The following is a 21,148-nucleotide window of genomic DNA, read 5'->3' on the forward strand; positions in this document are numbered from 1 at the left end:
ACCTGTGGCATGCTGGTTTGTATTTTATCCTAAATTTACCCCAAAACTGATATTTTACCAGACTGAGCAGATAATCCGGGTGAAGTGCAACAAAAATGTTTAAACCTGAAGTATTTGGTGAAGCCGTGTGGGCATTTCAGCATCCACAAATATTTCAAAAGTCATTACAAGTTAATAATTAAAGACATATTGGGCAACATGCTATTGCTTTCCTGCTCATTTCATTAACAGAGCAGACTTATTAATAAATGAATAAACATCCTGTGCAGATGTATAAACATATCCAAAAAACACGCAGATCCAAATGTTGATGTGTTTTGAGATGTATGCGCCCCCAGTAACCACTGGCGTTGCTTATTTCAGAATATCGATTACTTATCCATCATATTAAAGATGCTCAGAGGTATCCTGGTGGAGTTGCAGTGCCCTTCATGAGAGGTTAAGTTGCTCAGTGTTCTAAAAAAAGCAAGTTTATAATGACTCACTGCCCTGTCCTGCAGGCTGCATTATCTGAAATGAGAGATGTCATTCATTTGCTTGCGTGTGGTGGTAAACCAGTGTTTTGTGACGCTCTCTCTTTCATGTTGCCCTTGACTGTTTAATGTTAAAATCCTTCTCTTTACCAGATGGTCGCCCATGGTATGTGTCACAACAGGAATTTACATCACTGTTGCAGGTTGTAATAAACCTTTTCAGAATAGATGCAGTATTTCCACATGGGAAACAGGGTGTGTAATCGTCATGTGATTAAAGGACCTTACAACATTTTTGCATGTTTAGGTGCGTTATCACTGCCAGCCAATTTCTAAAGGACCTGTTTTTGAATGTGTGTTTAACCATGACAGCAGTGTGGGGGGGGGGTGGCAACGCCAGTGTGTTGGCTGTCAGACCGGTCAGTCCACCACTTTGGTCAAGGCGAGGTACAGACATTCATGGTCCCCAGATGATGAATTCTAATGATCATGAGGCTCAGATCTGTGGTTTTAAACGACGTCTCAATGTCAGTTCGATGGATTGCCATGAACATTGCACATTCTTGTCCCTCTCACGATGAATTTTAATAATTGTCCTTTAATTTTTCCTCTAGTCCCATCATCAGGTCAAAATCTTAATGTGACCAAATACATGCAAAACAAATGACACTCCCATCAGCCTCAGTTGTTCTTTGTGTTTTGTGCTACTTAGCATATGTTAGCATGGTAACATGCTTCGCTAAGATGATGAACATGGTAAACATTCCTTCTGAATATCAGCATGTTCGAGTTATCACTGTGGGAACATGTCACGCAGCCACTAGCGTGTAAGATTCATAGTCTTGAAGCAAACTAAATAACTGGATTTGCCGGGACTCCTACAGGGGTTCGCATGATAAATCTAACTTGTTGTTATGATTATGTGATTCACTGAGGAGGAAAGCAGAAAAAATATTCCTACACAAAATCTTTTTTCTAACTTCGCTCTAATCCTTGCGTTTTTGTGCATAGTTGTGGATAATCATTAAAATAAAGTGAGAAAAATCACCGGTCACAACTGGGAGAAAAGTGATGCGGGGGGGGGGGGGGGGGGGGGGGGCACTGATTTCTTAAAAGGTGGTCAAAAACCAAAAAAGTTGAGATGTTAGACATGCAAGGCCACTCTGCTGGTCTGTTCGAGGCAGATATTGATTTTGGGGTTGAATTTCCACCTTAAGCTTAAGGTCATTTGTGAGTATGTATGTGTGTGGGTGTGTGGGTGTGAGACAGACTCCTAGATTTGTGTGTCTGAGCACCAGCCTCTGAGTCAGTGTTGAATGGGTCCTGGAGTCACATGGCTACTTGTCAGCAGACTGGAGGAGGAAACATAATCCTGAGGAGGAAGGCTGCTGTTATCAGTTGGTGCATGTTGGTCTGAGAGAGCGCTCAGCTCTGCGAGAGGCTGGACAGCACATGATCGGTCGGCACGAAGTCTCCACATCTCTAACTCTCGTTTCTTTTGTCTCCCTATCTCTCTCTCTTCTCCCTCTGTTTGTTTTTGTCCTGCACTCTGACCAGCCCCGGGTCGCTCTTCACAGCAGAGTCCAGAATTGCACTACAATGTCTGCGGTGGCTTCTCTGCAGTAAGCACACGAAGGTATGGTACTGCACCTGTTTTCTATTTCTTGACCAGTTGTCATGTTTTCAAATTGTCTTATTTATCACTTTGTACTGCTTGTTGTTTTTTCTGTTGAATTAATTGCCTATTTAATTCATTGTTTATGTGGGTTAGTCCTTAATTAGGTGAGCCAGGGTTGTTGTTTGCCAGGTCAGGTCAAATCAAACTTAACAAGATTGTTCCTGTTAGTGTCACACATGATGATCTGTAGCCAGAGGATCATCATGATCTGTGGCTATGGACAGCTGTAAACAAATCCCGCTCGGCTCCACATGTTACACAGCAGAACAACCTTTCAAACACATGAGTTGTAGTAGGACAAACATGCTTTTCCACTGTTATAAACCCCAAGTTGGAACCTTTAAAGGCCATGACTGCCTAAATGCTGTGGTTGAGTCAGGATTGACCATTTATAGCACATAGACCTTATTTACTTTCAGCTCTTGCATGTATCTTCAACAGGAGATAACAGTGTTAATTCTGTGAAACAGTGTTCGGACTGTTACAGTGTGTTATTGTATTAGATAAAAAGGACACAAATTATCCCCACGTCACTTGGGACTATCACAATTACACAATCAGTTCTGTCTCTTTTTAAAAAATGCATTGTCGGCTAAACGGAAGCAAATGAATCCCTCACTGGTTTTGTTTTAAACCCAGTTCTCTAATGAAACCTTAAACTGCTCCTTCCCTCTCTGTCATTGTCCTGCTTTTACAAGTACAGGCCAGTCTGCTGGTTGAGGTTTGGACGTTGTGATCACGCTTCTATTTCTGGACAGGCATTTTTATTGTCAGTTTGTATTTTTTATTGAACTGTTCTTTAATTATGCCTTTTTGATAGAATTTGTAGATGAGCGTGCAGTCTGTGGTAGACACTCACGTGCCAAGCTGCCGACTGAAGCGGGGCCCGGCCGGGGCGTCCTGGCAGGTCGCTGGTTTTAGACACATGTAGGCTTCTGTCGTGAGTGCGAGTCTGGCTTGTAACCTCTGTCCAGTCATCTGGCTGTCTCACTCGTTTCCCTTAATGTCATTATGAGGAGGAATTTTTAACCGTCTGTCTCTCTTTAATCCAAAAGGTCACATGAGATGACGGAAAAGATGACTAAGAAAAAAATGAACCTTTCTGACATACAGGTCTCGCCCCAGGTTGAAACCCTGGCAGTTTCTGCCATACTTTGCCATTTTTAATATGTCCAGAAGGGATTTTGTGCTTACTCATAACATCTAAAGGGTCCTAATGCGGAGCTATTCTCAAACTGTGAAAAACAGACACTGATGAAAATGCCAGGCCAGTTTCTGTCCTCCTTTTCCCCTTCCTATAATGTGCCTTACATGCCCAATAAAAGGAGGAATTTCCCCTTTCTCAGGAAGTAACCAGGGCATTTTTATCAATACTGGAAATTAACAACATACCAAAGAGACTTTGTCAGGTATATTTTTCTCTGTGGGACAGATGAGTCAGCACCTAGTGCGTATCAGATCTCATTAATGGCAAAAAAATGCCAACTCCCTGCTCTAATCTATCACCTCCAAAGATATGACACGAATGTCAACAGTTTGGTGATATTCAGATTAATTGCCATCTAAGTAGGTTTACTTAGACTTAATACGAACAGCCTGTAGATGCCAGCGAGGGGAATGTTAGTTCCTCAGAATCACTGCAATGTCACTTCAGACACCATAAACAGCAGGTTACACACTGTCTGCTGTCAAGTATGATGAATATGATATGATGAATTTTGACCTATGAACAGTGTCTCCTCATTTCATACTTTAAGATGGTTGATATTTTTTCCTACATCTATATAAAATAAGATGTGTGACCGGTACATTTGTAGGTTAAATGCTAGATGTCATTTGTAATTTAAACCAAAATAGTAGCTGTAGTTGGGATTTACTTGCTGTGGGTGACGGTTTCTTTGGTAGATGGTGCCGTCTTCACACACTTGACATGACTGTACACTGTGTTCTTTGTGTCTTCTCTGTCTGTAGGGTGCACAGATGAAGATGGCATCTCGTTATGCTGTGACACGTTGAGTTAACCTATAATGTCACAGGATAGACATCATAGGTTAATAATAGATTTTGGATTAACCCACATTAGCTCTGGAACATAGGTCCAGGTCCATGCATAGGCATAGTTTTCCATAGTTAACCCTTTCGAGGGTCTGACATTATAGACACTATAGAGAAACTTCCCTTTCCATTTCTATTTTTTTTTATATAGGTTTATAGCTCCTCCTGATCAGCATCAGTCTGTAGCTGTTACTTCTTCCTGTTTTCATACTTACTTCCTCCCAGAAGGATAGTTTTCCCAAAGCCTTGTGTGCGCATTTGAGGCCGTGGCTAAATCGAGTACAGAAAAGTTTTGAAGTCTGGGAAAATAAATTCCACACTTCCACGCGTCTTCATGTAGGAACTGCTTGCGAGGCGCTGGACCCTTGGATGACTCTGGAAAGACTTGATGAACTTCTTCCAGGATAAATACAGAGCATCTTGTCCTCACTTCCTCTTGCACTGTCAGCACTCATCCATGTCCTTTTGGGCATTACACAAGAACAGTCAGTTCCTCTTTACTCAGTCCTCTGACAGCCTGATTGTACCTGACTGCAGACAAAACACTACAACCAGTTTTGTGGACAGTGGTTTGAAATCTATTTTCCTACTAATCCAATTGCAGTTGGTATTGTTGTTTTCTTCATCTGATCATTATTGTTATCCTAACGGTATTATTACAGACATGCCCTGAGGTAGATAAGCTGTTTCCCATGGTTTTCGCCCAGGATCCCAGGGTTCTGTAACTTTATCCCTGTGTAGCCAGCCCTGCCTTTTCCACAATGGTGGTGTCTAAGTTTACTGAGAAAGCAACCTTCAAGCTAACGCCAGTATTCTCCTTTATCTGCATTACTGCACGGATTGCAATGTCCCAAACCAGTAAAAGTTGTTATGTGGCAGTAGAACAGCTGATGGTATGTAATTAACATCTGGAGCAGTGACGAGCAGTTTGGCAGAGCAAAGAAGAGTGTTGCAGAAATGGTGTGTAGTTTTAGGTCCCTTTATCCAAAGTTCATTCTGTCCAGCTCCTACATGCCTCTACATCTCTTGTCTTTGATTGCACTTCAATCAAACATGCCTCCTAGAAAAACCCTCGCTGTCAACAAGGTCATTGATATGATTGTGCTCAGGCATCACGGAGGCTTATCGCTTCTTTGATAGCTGCTGTCAGAAAGCCAGAGAGCATTTGGCAGAGCTTGATTTCTTACTGTGACTCTGAAAAGTGAAGCAAAAGAGGGCCGTCCTCTGCTTTTAGACCGAAGGAAAAACCGTTGTTCTCTTGCTATTGAGACACAGATCAAAAAAACTGCAATCAACGGGTTTTGTTGGAGCAATTTATAGGCTTATACTAATTCATGCAAATACTGCTTGATCTGTGCAGCCATCAGTTATTTTTATTATTAATTAATTAATTAGACAGTTATTTGAAATTTGTATTAAATATGAAAAATAAAAGTTCAGATATCTTGTTTTGTCAAAAACCAAAAGAAAAACAGCATCTGACTCACTGAACTTTCAGCCCCTTTTTATGAAAAAAAAAATGTATAAACAATTAATTGATTATGAAAATAGTCCAACTCCTGGACAGCAAATTGATACTGTGCGTTATGGTCTTCTTGTAGTACATCTTCATTGACATTTTATACCGCCTATGGTTGTTTGTGTGAGCTTCTCTGGCAGTCTGAATGAGGATTACGTTTGGATTCCTGTGGTTATATTTCTTAACGGAGACTCGGGAATAACGGAGTTTGAGGTTAGCGGAGGCACGTGCCAACCGTTATCAAAGGGTCCTGTGCACAGTAGCACTGTGTTATCTGGCTCTTATCTGAGTAATGGTTAATGACCTTGAATGGAAGTGAGGAAGTGCTACAGGGCTTCAAATCATGAACCATGTCACCGTTTATAAAGGGCTGTTGGTGTGTATCTCATCTGGAACTGCTGCCATTATGTCTCAAGTATAATGTAGTTGTCTCCAGTTCTTCCACTGCATCACAACTGTGATATGCAGTTTAAGCTATTAGTGTTTCTGAAGTGGGGTCCAGGCGGCTCAAAGGTCCTTGAGACTTCCGGGAAACCCTGAAACTTGATTACTCCTTAGTGAGACCACATGTCACAGTACAGACAGTGTTAGGACAGTAAAGAATATTGCTTCGTGGTTTTTTTTTTTTTTTTGGCTCTGCACTTCGGCGCACTGGCTTTGAAATGCAAAAGTGCTGACTCATGGCTTTAATTGTAAGATATATATCCACGTCAGATAAACTGTGTAGGAATTAACAAATTACCTGCAAAACTAATAACATTGCCATCAACCTCAGCTGCTAATCAGCGAATGTTAGCATTTAGCTCAAAGCACTGCTGTGTCTAAATTCAGCCACTCACAGAGCTGCTAACACGGCTAAAAACTCATGGTCTTGTTATAATTATAGGACACAAAGTAAATGGGCAACATAACGTTTTTAAACAAAGTTTAATCCACACTTAATCCTAATCCACAGCACACTTGGTATATATCCAAGTGATGCTCTGTCAGACCTGGACTGCAGCCATCTTCACTTCTTGCTTGTTTCTGAGATTTTTGACTTCGGTCTGACCTTCACACAATCAGCTGAGCTGTGGTCATGTGACCTACTAGGACAGTCAACAACAGTCATTCTGTAAAAACTCATTCATTGCCTCCACCTGTATGTTTATGGTATATTACTCCTGCTGTAATGTCATGAGGGACATTGTGTAAAAAGTGTTTCAAGTCCATTATTAACCAAATAAAAATGTGGCCATTCTTTAAGCCAAAAATCAGTGGTTAACCTTCACAGACATTATTTAATTTCAAATCCAATGTGCTGGAATATACCGCCATCCTTTTACTTTTCTGGCTGCACTTCATATGCAGAGATTACTTGCCCAAAGCTATTTCACTCTTGTTTGCCTGAAGTTATAAATCTCCAGTTTCATGTGAACTAACTCCTGGATCTGTGTCTGTCTCCAGGTTATGCTGCCCAAAAGCTGTCTGAGTCCCAGTGAGAAAGAGAAGGGCTAAAGCCGCACTGATCTAAACCAGCTTTCCAGATCCTCTCCAGCAGCGACTCCACTACGGAGCCATGAGCAACCCCAGCGCTCCCAACCAGATTACAGATGCCGTGGCAGCGGTTATTCACAGTGTAAGTCCACACGGCCGCACACAGAGAGGCCTCAGCCTGTACACTAACGTCAGGCCCCAGAGTCGTTGGCATGTTAAAACACATGACGCAGAGTTGGTGACCCTGGAACCAGGTTAGATCCTGTTCAGGAGGAGATGACACTCACAATAAACAGATTATGTTCTTCTCATGTATGAGACTGTCGCTATTCAGCTCTAAACTTTCACTTACTTGAGTTCACATTCGCCCACATTTATGCTGCATCAGCTCTCTCGTTCCTCTCTGGCATTGGAGTGTGTATTTTGGATGTGCCATTCCTTCCAGAGCTATGTGTGTATAAATCTAGTCACATCTTGGAGCCAATTCCCTGTCTGTGTACTTCTGAGTGCAAAAATAAAAATGTTCAGAATAGCTCAAACACACTTGAGATCTACTCAGAAAGCTGCTCCTGTTCATAATCCCCTTTTCATTAGGGCACCGGAGAATGTCAACGGTTCCACAACTAAAACAGTTTCGTTCCTCTGTCCTTTATTCTTTATGATTTATTTTTGCAATGGGTTGCTAGTGTTTGAAATACCAAAATAATACTGGCACAATGATTATAAAAACTATAATTGCATGGCTGCTGGTGGGATTGATGTGATAAACAGGACTGGCAAAGCTGCGAGGGCAGCTGGACAGCAGCCAAAGAAAGCAGCATTCCTCGACTCAAGAGCTTCTGAACAAGTTCATCTCAGAATCGTTAAGATGCTGAGGCAGAAAATATCACAAGCTTAAAGGAAAAATCCAAACACGAATAGTTTCATATTGTTAGATTTCATCAGGTACTAAATCCCAGATATTATTATGCTTGATTTTGTAGTAAGTATTGTCTTTTTCTTTTTACTGACTTACCCACAGAAACACAGAAACCTAGGAAACAACAATCTATGTTGATGATAGTTCACAGTGCTGTGGGCTGAATGTGTAGGTGTGTGGAAATATTGATGTTCGTACCACAGCAGGAGCAAAATAAAAGAGTTTTTCCTCTCAGAAACAAGTGACAGTGGTTATGACCTCTCATGAGGTTCATCTTTTATTGTACTGTAGAGAGGTAAAGTGAAGGTTCATAGTCTTATTCAAATAGTCCTGTTCCTGGTGTTTAGCTGGCAGCACCAGTGTTGTTTTGTTCTAGAAAAATGGCTGCTTTACTTTAGCTTTGCATTCAGTCAGCTGCTTCCTTTTCAAATGTTGTACAACTGTGCAAGCACAACGACGAGTCCTGCATATACAGTACCTGCATGGAATCTGGAAGGGGCTTCCTCGCTGGACATAAACAACATAAGTGCTGTCCAAGTTTGAAATCTAATCCCTGCAGAGAATGCAGAGTATTTAGGAGGTGGAAGTGGACCCATGACACATAACTACTCATCCATGAAAGATGTGCAGGAAGGCAGAAAGACCACAGATTTAAATATTTCTAATCTTTAGTTTTCTCCTTTTTGAAATACAAAATACAGCCTCTTGTTACATTTATCAAAATTAAAAGGCAGAAAGAGATGATACATGAGGGAAACCCACCGCATTTCTCTCTCCCATGCACCGACTCATCTAGTCTGGAAAGTAAAATAACGGTTTTAGAAATAAAAATCTGTGATAGTGTGATGTCATGACACAATGTTTATTGATTCACATTTATCCTGCAATCACATACTGTTGAATTACTCACTGTGTTTAATTACTTTGTGATCACAACAAAAACACACTTGTTAGGTCAAGATTGTGAACTAATTTTCTTTACAGCCATGAGAAAATAAAATATCAAGAAAGGTTTACATCTTTTCTTGCCTAAACAACCATAAAAAATAACTTGAATTAAATGCAATATGCCGTTAATATAACATCTAAATTGGCCAGAATTTGTAGCTAAAGCAACAAATGTATCTGATTCAGTGTCCAGTTGTATATTTGCAGAAAACATCGTCTTGAAACAAGATTAAAAAAATAGTGTTAGCTACTTTGTGTCAAGCCTGTTCAGAACCTGCACGTCTTTATCGCTAATTATGACCAGAGAGACAGTTCACAGAGATATAGTGGACTAGAATATGACTTTGTTGTCAGCAGCAGGTAGCCTGGAGATCAAGAAGCTCAGTAAAGATAAAAATGTTTGCTGTATGACAGTGCCTCAGCAGTTATTGGCTGCTCTTTTGCCTCCAACTCGACCAAGTTAATTATTATCTCCCCCAAACAATGTGTGTTTTGTGTGTGTGCGTGGTCAGGGAGAGTTCAGCTAATCCTATGTGGATTTTTAAGGGCTAACATTGTGAAACTGAGTGATGTCTTCTTCCTACCCTGGAGATCTGCCCTGGTCATGTGACAGGCACTAACTGAAACAGGGAAACGGGTTCCATAAAAGTGGCCAGCGTGTTTTGCTTTTACTTTTAACTGTGGAAAAGCAAATACAGGATAGCTATCTTGCTGTATTTAAGCTGCAGCAGTACTCCAGTGTGTAATTTGATGGACTATCTGTATGCATTTAAGGTGAGTGTGTTTACTTTGAGCGTTGAGGACTCAACGTAACGTGAGTCTAAAGCATGGTTTGGTGTCCGTTAGTGTGCGTGACGTTCAGTCTTGCTCTTATCAACCCCAGTCAGTCATTACGCATAATCCGAAATAGTTCAAATAGAGATTTTCTAAACCTATACGTAGCCTGACTTATCTTTAACCTCAACAGCAACTCTAGCTGGTTAATGTTCAGTCTACTTCTTGAATTTCTGAGATGAACTTCTACGTCGTCAGCAGTTCAAAGACTGTTCCCTGGTATTAGAAGTCCAAGGTAATAATTACAACCTAATGTTATCTTAATGTGTCACTAGTTACAGTTAGTCACCCCCCTAATGTCAACAGATGGATTACGAAAGCTTTTCCGGCAGGGGAGCACTGAACACTTGAACTTGTGGCAGCCATTTTTTCCCTCTTTAATCAACCGGTAAAAACATCAAGATAATCGTAACAAACATTCAGTTGTTGCACAGATTAAACAAACTAGACTTAAAATGTTAATTAGTGAGCGGAAGGGATATTTGTAGGTGGGTTTTACCTTTGGACAGAGCTTGACAAGCTGGATCCCCCTCTGTTCAGTCTTTATGCTAAGCTAAGCTAACCAGCTGCTGACAGTAGTTTCATATATAGTGTACAGATAAGAGAGTGATATGATTCTTTTCATCTAGAAAGTGAACAAGAACATTTGCCATAATGTTGACCTATTTCTTTAAAACAAGACCATGTGTACAGCTCACGCCTCTTCACAGGTTTTAATGTCTTGCCGTTCAATCTAAGTCATTTTCTTTATTCGGATTGTTTTGAATTTTGAGGCCTGAAAATGTGAAACTATCACAATATGTTTTTGTTTTTGATTCTGCTTTCACGGCTATTCCTCTTGTTACCTCTTATATTTTTATTGCAACATATTTGGGGTGTCTCCACCCAATATGTTGCTGTCAGACCTGAGATAACAGGGTCAGTACAGTAAAGTTTATACCACCTTGTTCCTTTTACGTGCAGTTTTCTAACCTCGTAAACATCCTGTGACGTGCATCTGGCCATCTCTGCAGAAACATCTTACTTAATAATCTCAGATATAATCAATTGGACGTTGTCCGCTTAGATAAAACTAAGAAGTGAAAACACTATCTCAGGCAAATGATCAGCGCTTGTCTGGCTACTGAAAACCCTGTTTGCATAACATGAAATGATAAAGCATGAAGCTCAATTTCCAATACATATATAATCAAAGGGGAATAAAAACAGTCAATTGGAGACAGTTTTTCCCGTCTCAGACTGAATGGAGGATCTGTCGATTGAATTGACCTGTAGATTTATATTTTATTTTATTTTATTTTATTTTTAGCTAATCAAAGGGAGGAAAACACGCCTTTTAAATTATGATGTAATAGGAAGGTTGTGAAAATCACTGCTTGCATAATCCAAAATGCACAGTTGGCTGAGGACAGAACTGGGTTACAACTCCCTTGCTTATAATCATAATCAGAAATCCGGAGCATATTGTGCGCTCGGATCTCCTTGCAGACTCGTGTTAAGATATGCAGGAATGCAGTGACTCATCAGCCAGGCAGTACGACATGATCACTACAGGATTCCCAGCCTATCTCACCCTTTCCCCTCCAATGCTGACTGTGTGAGATTTGAGCCTAACTCACGACACAGATAATCTCCTCTGCAGCTTACAAACGCTGTCGAGTGTCCGCCCCATGAAACAAGACAGCCACTGCACACGCACACTGCTTTTTTAACACTGTATGAACTATGTTGCTCCACAAGATTAACTCATTCTCTGTTTATCGTTCTCATTTAGCAGCTGTTTAAATAAAGTTAAGGTAGAAAGGAAGAACGTTATAGTATCTTTATTTTTCTCCAGTATTTTGGTTCTCTCCACGTTGGTCCAGACTGAAATATTTCAACTACTGGACAGATTGATTATCGCATTCATGGTCTCCAGAGGACTGACTACAGGCTCTTAGTCTTGTTCACTGGGATTTCTTATTTGGCATTAATCTTAATACGTATAAGCAAATGAGAAATACCTGTATATTACTTTTTTAAATCATCATCCTCATTTTTCTTTGTTGTTTTTAAAAAAAATGTTTTGTATATATTGCATATATGACAGCGTCCTGTCCCACTAATTCCCATAAGTGAGCAAAAATTCAAATTCTGATGTATTATTGGGAGTGTATTGATTGCCATTAGTGGATTAGTGCCACTGTTCTCAGTTATTATGAGAAGGCTCTGCTCTGTTGGAAAGATACCAACATGCCTGTAGTAATTCACTACAGACTGAATTTATCTAATGGAAGACTTTGAAATCTTTTTATAAAAACTTCCACACACAGCTGATTTGTTTAGATTTTTGCGTTTTTGTTCACCAGTCAATTCATCAATCTCAAATATTTTCTTTCAGTCATTTGTCATGTAGGTATTAGTTGTCTGTGGTTTTGAATGGGGCACACAACATTTTTTACTGACATTTCACTCCGGCTTGTTACTTAATATGTCTTTGGTCAATATTAGCCACGAAAACTGCATCTTTTGAAAAAGTTGTTTAGTTCCTTTGCATTTACATTGCCCTTCAAGGCGCATTGACTAAAAGCACCTCGGTCAATATTTAGGCTTCATGTGGCAAAGTTAAAATGTGGAGATGAATGTCAATGTGAGGTTTTGTTCCTGGCTGTTCAAACAGGGCTTGTCCTTTCAGGCGGCATTTGTCCTCAAAGCGGGAATGACAGTCTTGTTTATTCTGCCCTGGCACAATGAGCAGACTGGTGAAGGTGGCAGGTTGGCCGATAGGGCTCTGATTAAGGTATCACGAGGCTTTGATAAGCGCGGGGGAGAGGGATATCTCTATGCCTGCAGTTCTTAATAGAGGTGTCGAGGGTCGGAGCTCCAGTGTTGTCATGGTGGAGGGCTCTGACGCTTGTTGCCACCAAAAACCACTGACTTCGATTAAGCTCACGTTGCCATGAGCGAGGTAAGTCTCCGACACTCCTTGCTGGAGTCAAGAAATATTACTCATATTATTCACTGTCTGGTCAGCTGTGTTGCTTTCACCCGGCTTGTTTTTGCACATGGTTTCGGTTGTGGAAAATTCTCTCACCTCCTTGAGAATCCCTCACACATCGCTCCCACCTCTAGGGATTCACTGTGAAACCATGATATGAATGAGAGCTCTGTAAAAATAAACTGCTGGATTGTGTAGCAGCACTCCGTTTCGGTCATCTGGTGAGAGTACGTGCAGTTTGGAGATAGTGATGTAGATGCAGGGTAATGCATAATTACAGAAATGAAAAGGTTGTCTTTTTAGTTTTTTTGGATTTAACTCAAAGTCTGGAGTTTAAAAGATAGATACTTTATTTAAAAGAGCAGCATTCAAAGAAATCTCCTCTTCTGCTTTAAGTGTCAGTGTCACCTGTGATATGAAGTGCTTCAATGACTTTGGGGTTTTGTTCTGGAGGTCACTGAGGTAAATGTAGACTTTGTTCTTTTTGACTCTCTTGTTGTTCAGCCAGGAAAAAAAACGATATGAGGAATTGAGTCTTGGGTCAATATTGAATGCGCGTCGAACAGGCTGATCCGTCTGTTGCTCTGCAGCCCAGTGCAGGGGTGTCTGTTCCTGTCACCTGTGTGTGGCATGTAAAAGCAGGTCAGGGTAACAGACTGCATGGTTGTGTGGGTCATGGGAATCAGTTTTTCACACTTTGTTTGGACGAGCCCTCATTCATGACTATCTGTTGAGCGTTAAGTATCATGAATCCAGGATGAACTCTTGACTTTCCAGCTCATGTTTTCCTGTCTTGATGGATTTGATGAGCTTAATGTGTTAAAAGTGGAACATGCAGGATCTTTGTGCGTGACCCAGTTGAAGATATAGAGAATATGGTGTGAACAATACAGGGGTGGTTTCCATCAGATGTTAATGTAGTTTTCGTTCTTTATGTGACGTGTCGATTTAAGTTGGTGGAAAGAGTTTATCTGAGTTTTATTTAAGCTTCTTGAGAATGGTTGTGATGGATCTACGTTTAACTACATTATATACAGCTGGCTAGTTTAGTCCAGTGTTTGCTTGGGGGTCGTGCCCTCTGAAGGGTCGCCAGATAAATCTTAGGGGTTGTAAGATGATTAATGGTTGAGAGGAAAGAAGGAAAAACAAAGTCCTGCTACACCACTTCTTTCTGAGCTTCTCTAATCTTTGCTTTTTGGTGAAACATTGGATAAGTTTACCTTTTTGGGTCACAAACAGCTGTTTAAATGAAGCTATCTGAGGTTTAGAGGAGAAATCTCCTGTGAATCATGGTGCTCCATCTAGATGTTGCTTTTTTTTTATTTTTATAAGGGCTCACAAGCCAAAAAGATTTAATCATCAACAATGTGTTGGATTTTATTGGCTTGGTATGTGTCTTAATGTAAAATTAACATTAAAATGAAAAGAAACTAGTAACTACAGCAGTCACAGGGGGTAATTAAACATTTACCCTGTGAAATGTGGAATAAAACTATATAGTTGCATACTGTAAAATGGAAATACTTGAGTAAAGCATCAGTACAGTACTTGGGTATATGTATCAATAACTTTCTCTATTATCATACATTATAGTATATTTGTGTGTGGTCTGCTGTGTGTAAACTGAGGTGTGAGTCTGACACAAGACTAAGAAGCAGTTGCGTGTGGGAGAAGAGTAATTATATTTCATCACCTGCTTCCTGTGGCTTCCTGCAGCACTGACGAAAACTTAATATATGACTGATACGTTGGGTGTGCTGAGAACCACCTGAGGGAGAATCAATGACTTATGGCCCCTGAGTTTTGCCACAGGAAGGGTTCGCTGCAGGATGTGAGTCACCTGCGCAGTAGCCATAGCAACATTTACTCTGCCTGTGAGGTGGCTACAGCACAATCCTGTTAGCCAGAGTAGATCCACTTGCTGTATCGCTCCAGACAATCCTTATCACAACATCCCACCGGCAGAGCCGGGCGCAGCAGGGCACCGCGTCCTGCTGCAAGAAAACAGATCTCTTATCACCCACATGATCCCTGTCACACCACAGCATGGAAAATGAGTAACTGATCAAAGCACATGGCTGTTGTTTCCAATTTAAAGCTTATTTTCAAGAAGGCATGCATGAGACCTGTCATATGATGCCCTGACTGTGGTGTATTCACAGCACCACAATGCCCTCTAGTGGTGGTTTGAGTGAAAGGCAACACAACGCTCTGTTTCCCAGGTCCATACTTTGGAAAAAGAACATTTCAAATAAAACTTATTGAAAGGAAGAAAAAAATACCTGTAAAAAACTGCAATTGTGATAAGAAGCAAGACAAAATATCCTTTTATAATACTGAGCTTGAAGAAACAATCGGACAAGTTTATGATTATATAATGTCTTTTTATGCATTTATCCATATTGTTATCAGTTTCATAATGTCCTGTTTATTGAACACTTTGAAGCTCAATATTCCTGATCAGTTAGTGGATTTGTGTTGTTTTATTTTTGTGTTTCTGTTAATTGATTTGTTCTGTTGTTGTTTGTGTTGCAGCCAGAGGCCCCTGGCGCCTCATCAGTACACGGGCGCTCAGAAGAAGAGGATGATGGGGATCTGAACAAAGCTCTGGGCGTCCAGCGCTTTCAGCAGATCCTCAGCCCTGCTGCTGTCGTACCCGACGAGCAGCACCACAACTACCATGAGGAGGACATTGAATGTAAGTTCACAGAGGCTTCACAGTTGTTGTTGTTGTCAGCATCCATCCATAAGAACATGTGTCAAATTAAAAACAAAGATCTCTAAATGTTAACATGAGCAGCAGCTAATCTTGGTGCTGTGCTCTATCATCTCCGCAGACCACCGCCACTCCTCTCACCACATCCACCGACCTCTGTCCAAACTGCCCCCCGAGGGACGCAGGAAGAAGAGCAGCAAGAAAAGGAAGAAGGACAAAGATCACAAAAGCAGCCACGTTCCCAACAGCGGCCCCATAGAGGAAGGAGAGGATGAAGAGGAAGAGGAAGAGGAGGGGACGGAGACAACTTCTGCTCCATCTGACTCAGAGAGAGCCAAAGATGTGGAGGTAATCATTGACTTCATGATAGTCTTACAGTGAATCGGACTGTTTTTAGACTTTTGACACTGTTTTGCAGAATAAAAATATTTTAATATATTAACAGTTATGTTGATTATCAGTTAACCTGCTGATTATTGTCTTGATTAATCATTAGGCCTATTAAACAGCAGAAAAATAGTGAAACATTTCTGAGAGCCTAAAATAAACATCTTCAAATAGTTTTTTTTTTTTTTCCTTTTGAGTCGTCAATTCAAGTTTTTCTTTTGTCCGACCAACAAAAAATAACATAACTATAAAATGTGTAAAACAAGAAAAGCTGCAAATCCTCACATCTGAGAAGCTGAAGTCAAATGTGCTTGATAAATGATAATCTGCAGTTGCTTGCTTTTATATCTTGGTTTTATGTATCCTCATATTGTCCAGTGAAAATGAGAGAGTCTGTTACTCCGGGCGGAAAGAGGGTCAAGGCGGCTGTTTTGCTCTTTTGATTTGCATTGAGATGTGGGTGAATGAGCGTTCAGGAATGTGCTGCAATACAAACGGCCACAGTCCGTGCTCTGATACCCGACCCGGTTGCTAAATGTTATAGCATTACCATATTTTCCTCCTATGAATATTTCAGTGTAGTCTTAATCATTCATCAGTGGGTTTAATGTTTGGCTGTTATTACGATACTCCACAAAACGGGACCAAATTTAACCCTGATCAGACTGTCACTACGCTGGACACAACTCTGCTTCCATCCAACTGCTCTTGCATATTTTCAAATATAATTTTGCTTCATCTTGTGTTCCACTTTCCCAAGTAGGTTATACATTTCTCGCTCTATTGTCTCTATGTTGTCCGTAGATTTATCCACATCCAGATATGAGTCCCTCCTCTTGAAGGTGATCTGTTTCTCCCATTTTCTGGGAAAGATCTCAGGCTTATTCTTCATGAGAAAACAACACATCATACTTCACTGTTCACAGGGCTGTTGTAGATTAGTTTGCCCACTGTTTGAATCTGATACCGGACATTCTTGGTTTGAATTTTGGCCTCATTGTCTGTTCTTACTGTAAGCAGCGCTCTCACACTCTGTGTTCCCTCCATAGTTCTTCGTTTCGGATGATGACCATGTGGCCAGTCGTGACAAAGAGAGCCCTCGCTCAGCCCGAGAGCTGGATATTGTGCCGCAGTGTGGTGAAGCAGCGGACACTGAAGATGGAACTTCCACAGAGTGAGTCAGGCTGAGTTCTTTGAATAAATAAATAAACAAAGAACAGAAAATGAAAGACTGCTAGGTTTATAATCACGCCGCAGTGATTGCATAATGCATGTTTTTGCCATGTCGCTGAAATGTTCTTACAGCTGCTCTGATTGGGTTAGACCACTCAGGCGCATGTCTTATTGGCCAGCGAGGTACACACTGTACGTTACCATGTCTCAGGCATCCAGTGGGCCTGCTGGGCCTGATCTGATGGACCAGTAATCCTCTCCTCAGAGACCCATATATCACCTCTCGCTCTAGACGACACAACACACCTCAGCTGCCCCAGGCTCCACCTATGACATTTACTTTTCCATTTCATGAGGGTTTAATCAGAGCTGGGGTAAAGCTGCTTTTACGCACTTTGCTCAATTTCAGTCTATTGCAGGGCAACGCAGTAACAGAGGATTTGTATCTTGAAAACATCCTGATAAAAGAGGAGGAAAGTTGAGGGGGAAAAAAGTTGTTTTTTGGGAAAAAACTTTAAGAAAAAGTTTGGAAAACTGATACTGGAAGGACGGTGAGTTCATTATGTTTATTTTAAAAGTACTTTGAAGGATTTGTCTGTCTACTTTTTACATTTTGTTTAGTATTTAAATTGTAAAAGATGCATGTTTGACCTGCGAGATGCAAGTGTATCGTAGGAGCACCAGTTGAAGGGTCTAATACTGAAGTGCAGAGGTACGATTCCTGCAACATTCAAATGATTATGTGTTAGGGAAAGAAATAAATTAACTACAAAGAAGAGCAATAAATGCTGTGTTTATGCTTTTAAGGCATGCAGTACTTTGTGAGAATTCATCTTTGTTCTGTATTATTTCTAACTTGATATTTTTGTGGAAATTAGGTTATTCACCTTAAGAAAAATAACATCAAAACAAATTCTGAGCAACAGCTTTGTGTTGTTTCTCTGCTTTTATCTAGTAAGCCGGTCTCATCCGAAACTTCCAGCCCCTCTCCCCAGTCGGGGCCACCTGAACACATACCACTGGCCCGGGTGTCATCCGCCAGCCGCGGCTACGACCTGCAGGAGCGCCGGCGTACGGGCAACATGACTGGTGCCGAGCAGGCAAAGTACCAGCGTATCCCCACTGATGAGAGTGAGGCTCAGACACTGGCCTCCGCTGACCTGGACGGCATCAAGAGTGAGTACAGATAATTACGCTTTCATAAAAATTGAATTGAATTTTCTGCCTCAAATGGTCTTTAAAGTAATTAGTCTGGCGTCTTGCGAGCAATCCCGTACCAACAATGAGGGCATTTTATAAAATAGGTGACTTTCATTCAAAATCAACCCCTGAAATTACATAATAGGCATGAGTGTGTTTGCTTTTATTTTTTATTACGTTATGTTATTATTTCTTGTTGTGTGTTTTTCTGTGGAAATTTGATGATGATTTTATGTGAAATGTGTTGTTGTTTTCAAAAGCCTTTGTGCTTTGTGTATTGTTTTTTGTTTTGTTTTGTTTTTTTCATCCATAATCAATATTTTTGTATTGATAATGGATCACATGACTACTTGAATGTGAAAGAAGTGACAGCGAAATATCACTCAACTCTGAGCTCCACCTCAGCTCCACTCAATATGTTACTTGTTTTGGGGGCTAAAAACACAGAGTATGCTAGCTGCTAGCTGCTAGCTGCCTAAATCATGGTAGTTGTTTGCCTGTCACAACAGTTTTTCCAGCATGTTTGACTTTCTGATGGGGTTTTTGTTTATTTTATAATTTTCAATAATTTTTTATAACATTCATTCATTACTTCTTCATTGTTGTTGTGGGTAGACAGCAACTATAATGAAGTCTTGGCTTTGTTGATGCCCAGATTCCTCCAGAAACATCAGTGCTAGGGCGGGAGCCACCTTGAGTCCCTTCTACAATGCAGTCTGCTCCCCGCTGCCCTGTGACGTTCCCGGGCCCCTGGCCCAGCGTGGGGTTGTGTTCAGGGCCGGGGAGATTTACGTCAGGGAGCTGACCCCTCAGCGAAGAGCAGCAGCTTATCAGAGATTGTGGCAGACAGGCCTACATTATTAAATTAGCCGTTCCCGCTGTCAGCTGAGGCCCTTGGATTCAGGCCCAAGCCATCATGGTAGCTAAACCTGGATCTGAGTCCAAAAGCTTTAATATTTGGTGGAACGAAATAAGGGGTTGAGTCGACTCAGGGGCAAACTGAAGAGGCTGCGGATTGAGGTATTGGCTTGATATTGTCCAGATATTTGGTCATTATGAGGCTTTGTGACATAAGAGTCGAGCCTCCCCGCAGGTTCCTCACCAGTTATCCTGTGTCTTCTTTTATCTGCTTCCCGCCACCGTAAATCATCCTGGGAAAAGTCTGTCTCTGGCTGCTGCTCAACAATAGGAATTATTACAACACTGTCCCTCCCCTTTTGTTCGACCTGAGCAAATTAACACCCCTCCTCACTGATGCATTCTGATAGTTTCAGCCCCTGCAGGGTCAGACACCGGTCAAGTAATTGCAACTTTTTCCGAATTGTCAAAACTTTAGCACAAGTCACACACTCCGGTTTGAGCAGCAAGAGGGTCACGTAGTCAGATGGCCGTGCCAGCACTGACCCAACGCCCACCACGCACCCTCCTCTTCCTTCCACATGCCACTCAGGCGCCATTTAACTCCAGGATCTGCCCCAAACTTCACTCACACACAAGTGAACACATCATGGAGCGACTTGGCAATGGACCTGCTCAGCAAGAATTGAAGAGATTGTGCAAGTTAAGCTAGAATGAAGAGGGATAGCAGCTGAAATTCATTGTTTTGTCGACCAGAACCACCTTGGTTTTCCGATAATGAGTGAAAACATTGATGAGGACTCTCAAAAGCTTCACTGTTTGTTACGTAGGATTTACAAGCGGTGATAAAGGTAAGACCAATGGTATTCATGAAGGGATTTTTTTCTTACTCGCTTTCTTTCTCTTACACTTCTAATGATGATAGTGCCAGCAGGTCCATTGATCTTTGAATTTATAACACCTGATGGGACCATTTCTACTCACACTGCAATCCAGTGTCTCTCTCCACATCCTTTTCAATGTGTGGTGTGCTGCCAGCATGAGTAACCCTACTCTTTGCTGTGGGACCGGCGAAACAAAAGCAAAGTGGCCGGGTCCTCTGTGACTTGATGGGCTGAGATTTGACCCCAGGGTGAAACGCGTCGCAGGGCTGAAGGCTGCAGAAGCAAACTGTAACAACCTGTAAACTGTAAATTATCTGCAGCATTTGAACTTTTATTCAGTGTGACTTGGATGTCATGTTTACTGAATCCTCTGTGCAGTTTAAGTTTTTTTGAAATGGCCATGAAGTGTAAAAAATACTTTCTCCGCTGTCTCCTCTGAACTGTATTCTTCAACACTCGTCTCCTCTTTGCTCCACCAGGTCATCGGTTTGAAGATGTTCCCGGCGTGCGCAGACACCTGGTCAGAAAGAGCACCAAGGGACAAGTGGTGCACATTAGTAAAGACCACAAAGAGCCGACCACTCGCAGTCGCAAGCAGGACCGAACCCCACATGAGGTGAACATTACTCACTCAGACAAGACATGAATTACTTAATGTCAGCTACTGCAGAACTTGGTTGGATTTAGCCCCTTTTTTAAGATTAATCTGTGTTTCAATTCATTTTGGCAAAACGATACTTGAGAAAGCGTCATTAAAGAGGTTTACTGGGTTATTGATAGACATACAGCACGGGGATAGAGTCACATTAAAGGGTTAATCTGTGAAAATTCCAAACTAAAATTGCAAAGATGTGATTAATTGTTTGATCTATTAAATATCAAAAAATAATAATAAAGAGTTAGTTTGTGGCAGTTTTCCAGAGCCAAAGGGTGGTATCATTAAACCAACGATCCAAAATCCAAAAATATTCGATTTACAAAGACATGAAACAGACACATTTCCTAAGGATTAATTTACTGATTGATCAGCTGATGAAGAAAAAAAGTCTAA

The 21,148-nt window shown here is 41.1% G+C and overlaps 1 protein-coding gene across 2 annotated transcripts in view; it reads left to right on the forward strand.

Moving 5' to 3' along the window:
• Positions 1-1,852: 1,852 nt before the first annotated feature.
• slc4a2b (solute carrier family 4 member 2b) overlaps positions 1,853-21,148 on the forward strand; it is a 29,265-nt gene continuing 9,969 nt past the window's right edge. The window contains exons 1-7 of one of the 2 annotated variants that reach the window (XM_056363970.1): positions 1,853-2,109; positions 7,172-7,343; positions 15,415-15,577; positions 15,717-15,943; positions 17,032-17,156; positions 18,111-18,331; positions 20,577-20,713. In XM_056363970.1, coding sequence (XP_056219945.1) covers positions 7,284-7,343; positions 15,415-15,577; positions 15,717-15,943; positions 17,032-17,156; positions 18,111-18,331; positions 20,577-20,713 — 933 coding nt within the window. In that variant the 5' untranslated portion in view covers positions 1,853-2,109; positions 7,172-7,283. Of the gene's footprint in view, positions 2,110-7,171; positions 7,344-12,721; positions 12,850-15,414; positions 15,578-15,716; positions 15,944-17,031; positions 17,157-18,110; positions 18,332-20,576; positions 20,714-21,148 lie in introns of those variants that run through there. The other variant, XM_056363971.1, reaches the window with a different exon arrangement.

Source organism: Seriola aureovittata, chromosome 20 (assembly GCF_021018895.1).
Source record: "Seriola aureovittata isolate HTS-2021-v1 ecotype China chromosome 20, ASM2101889v1, whole genome shotgun sequence".
Lineage (NCBI taxonomy): Eukaryota > Metazoa > Chordata > Actinopteri > Carangiformes > Carangidae > Seriola > Seriola aureovittata.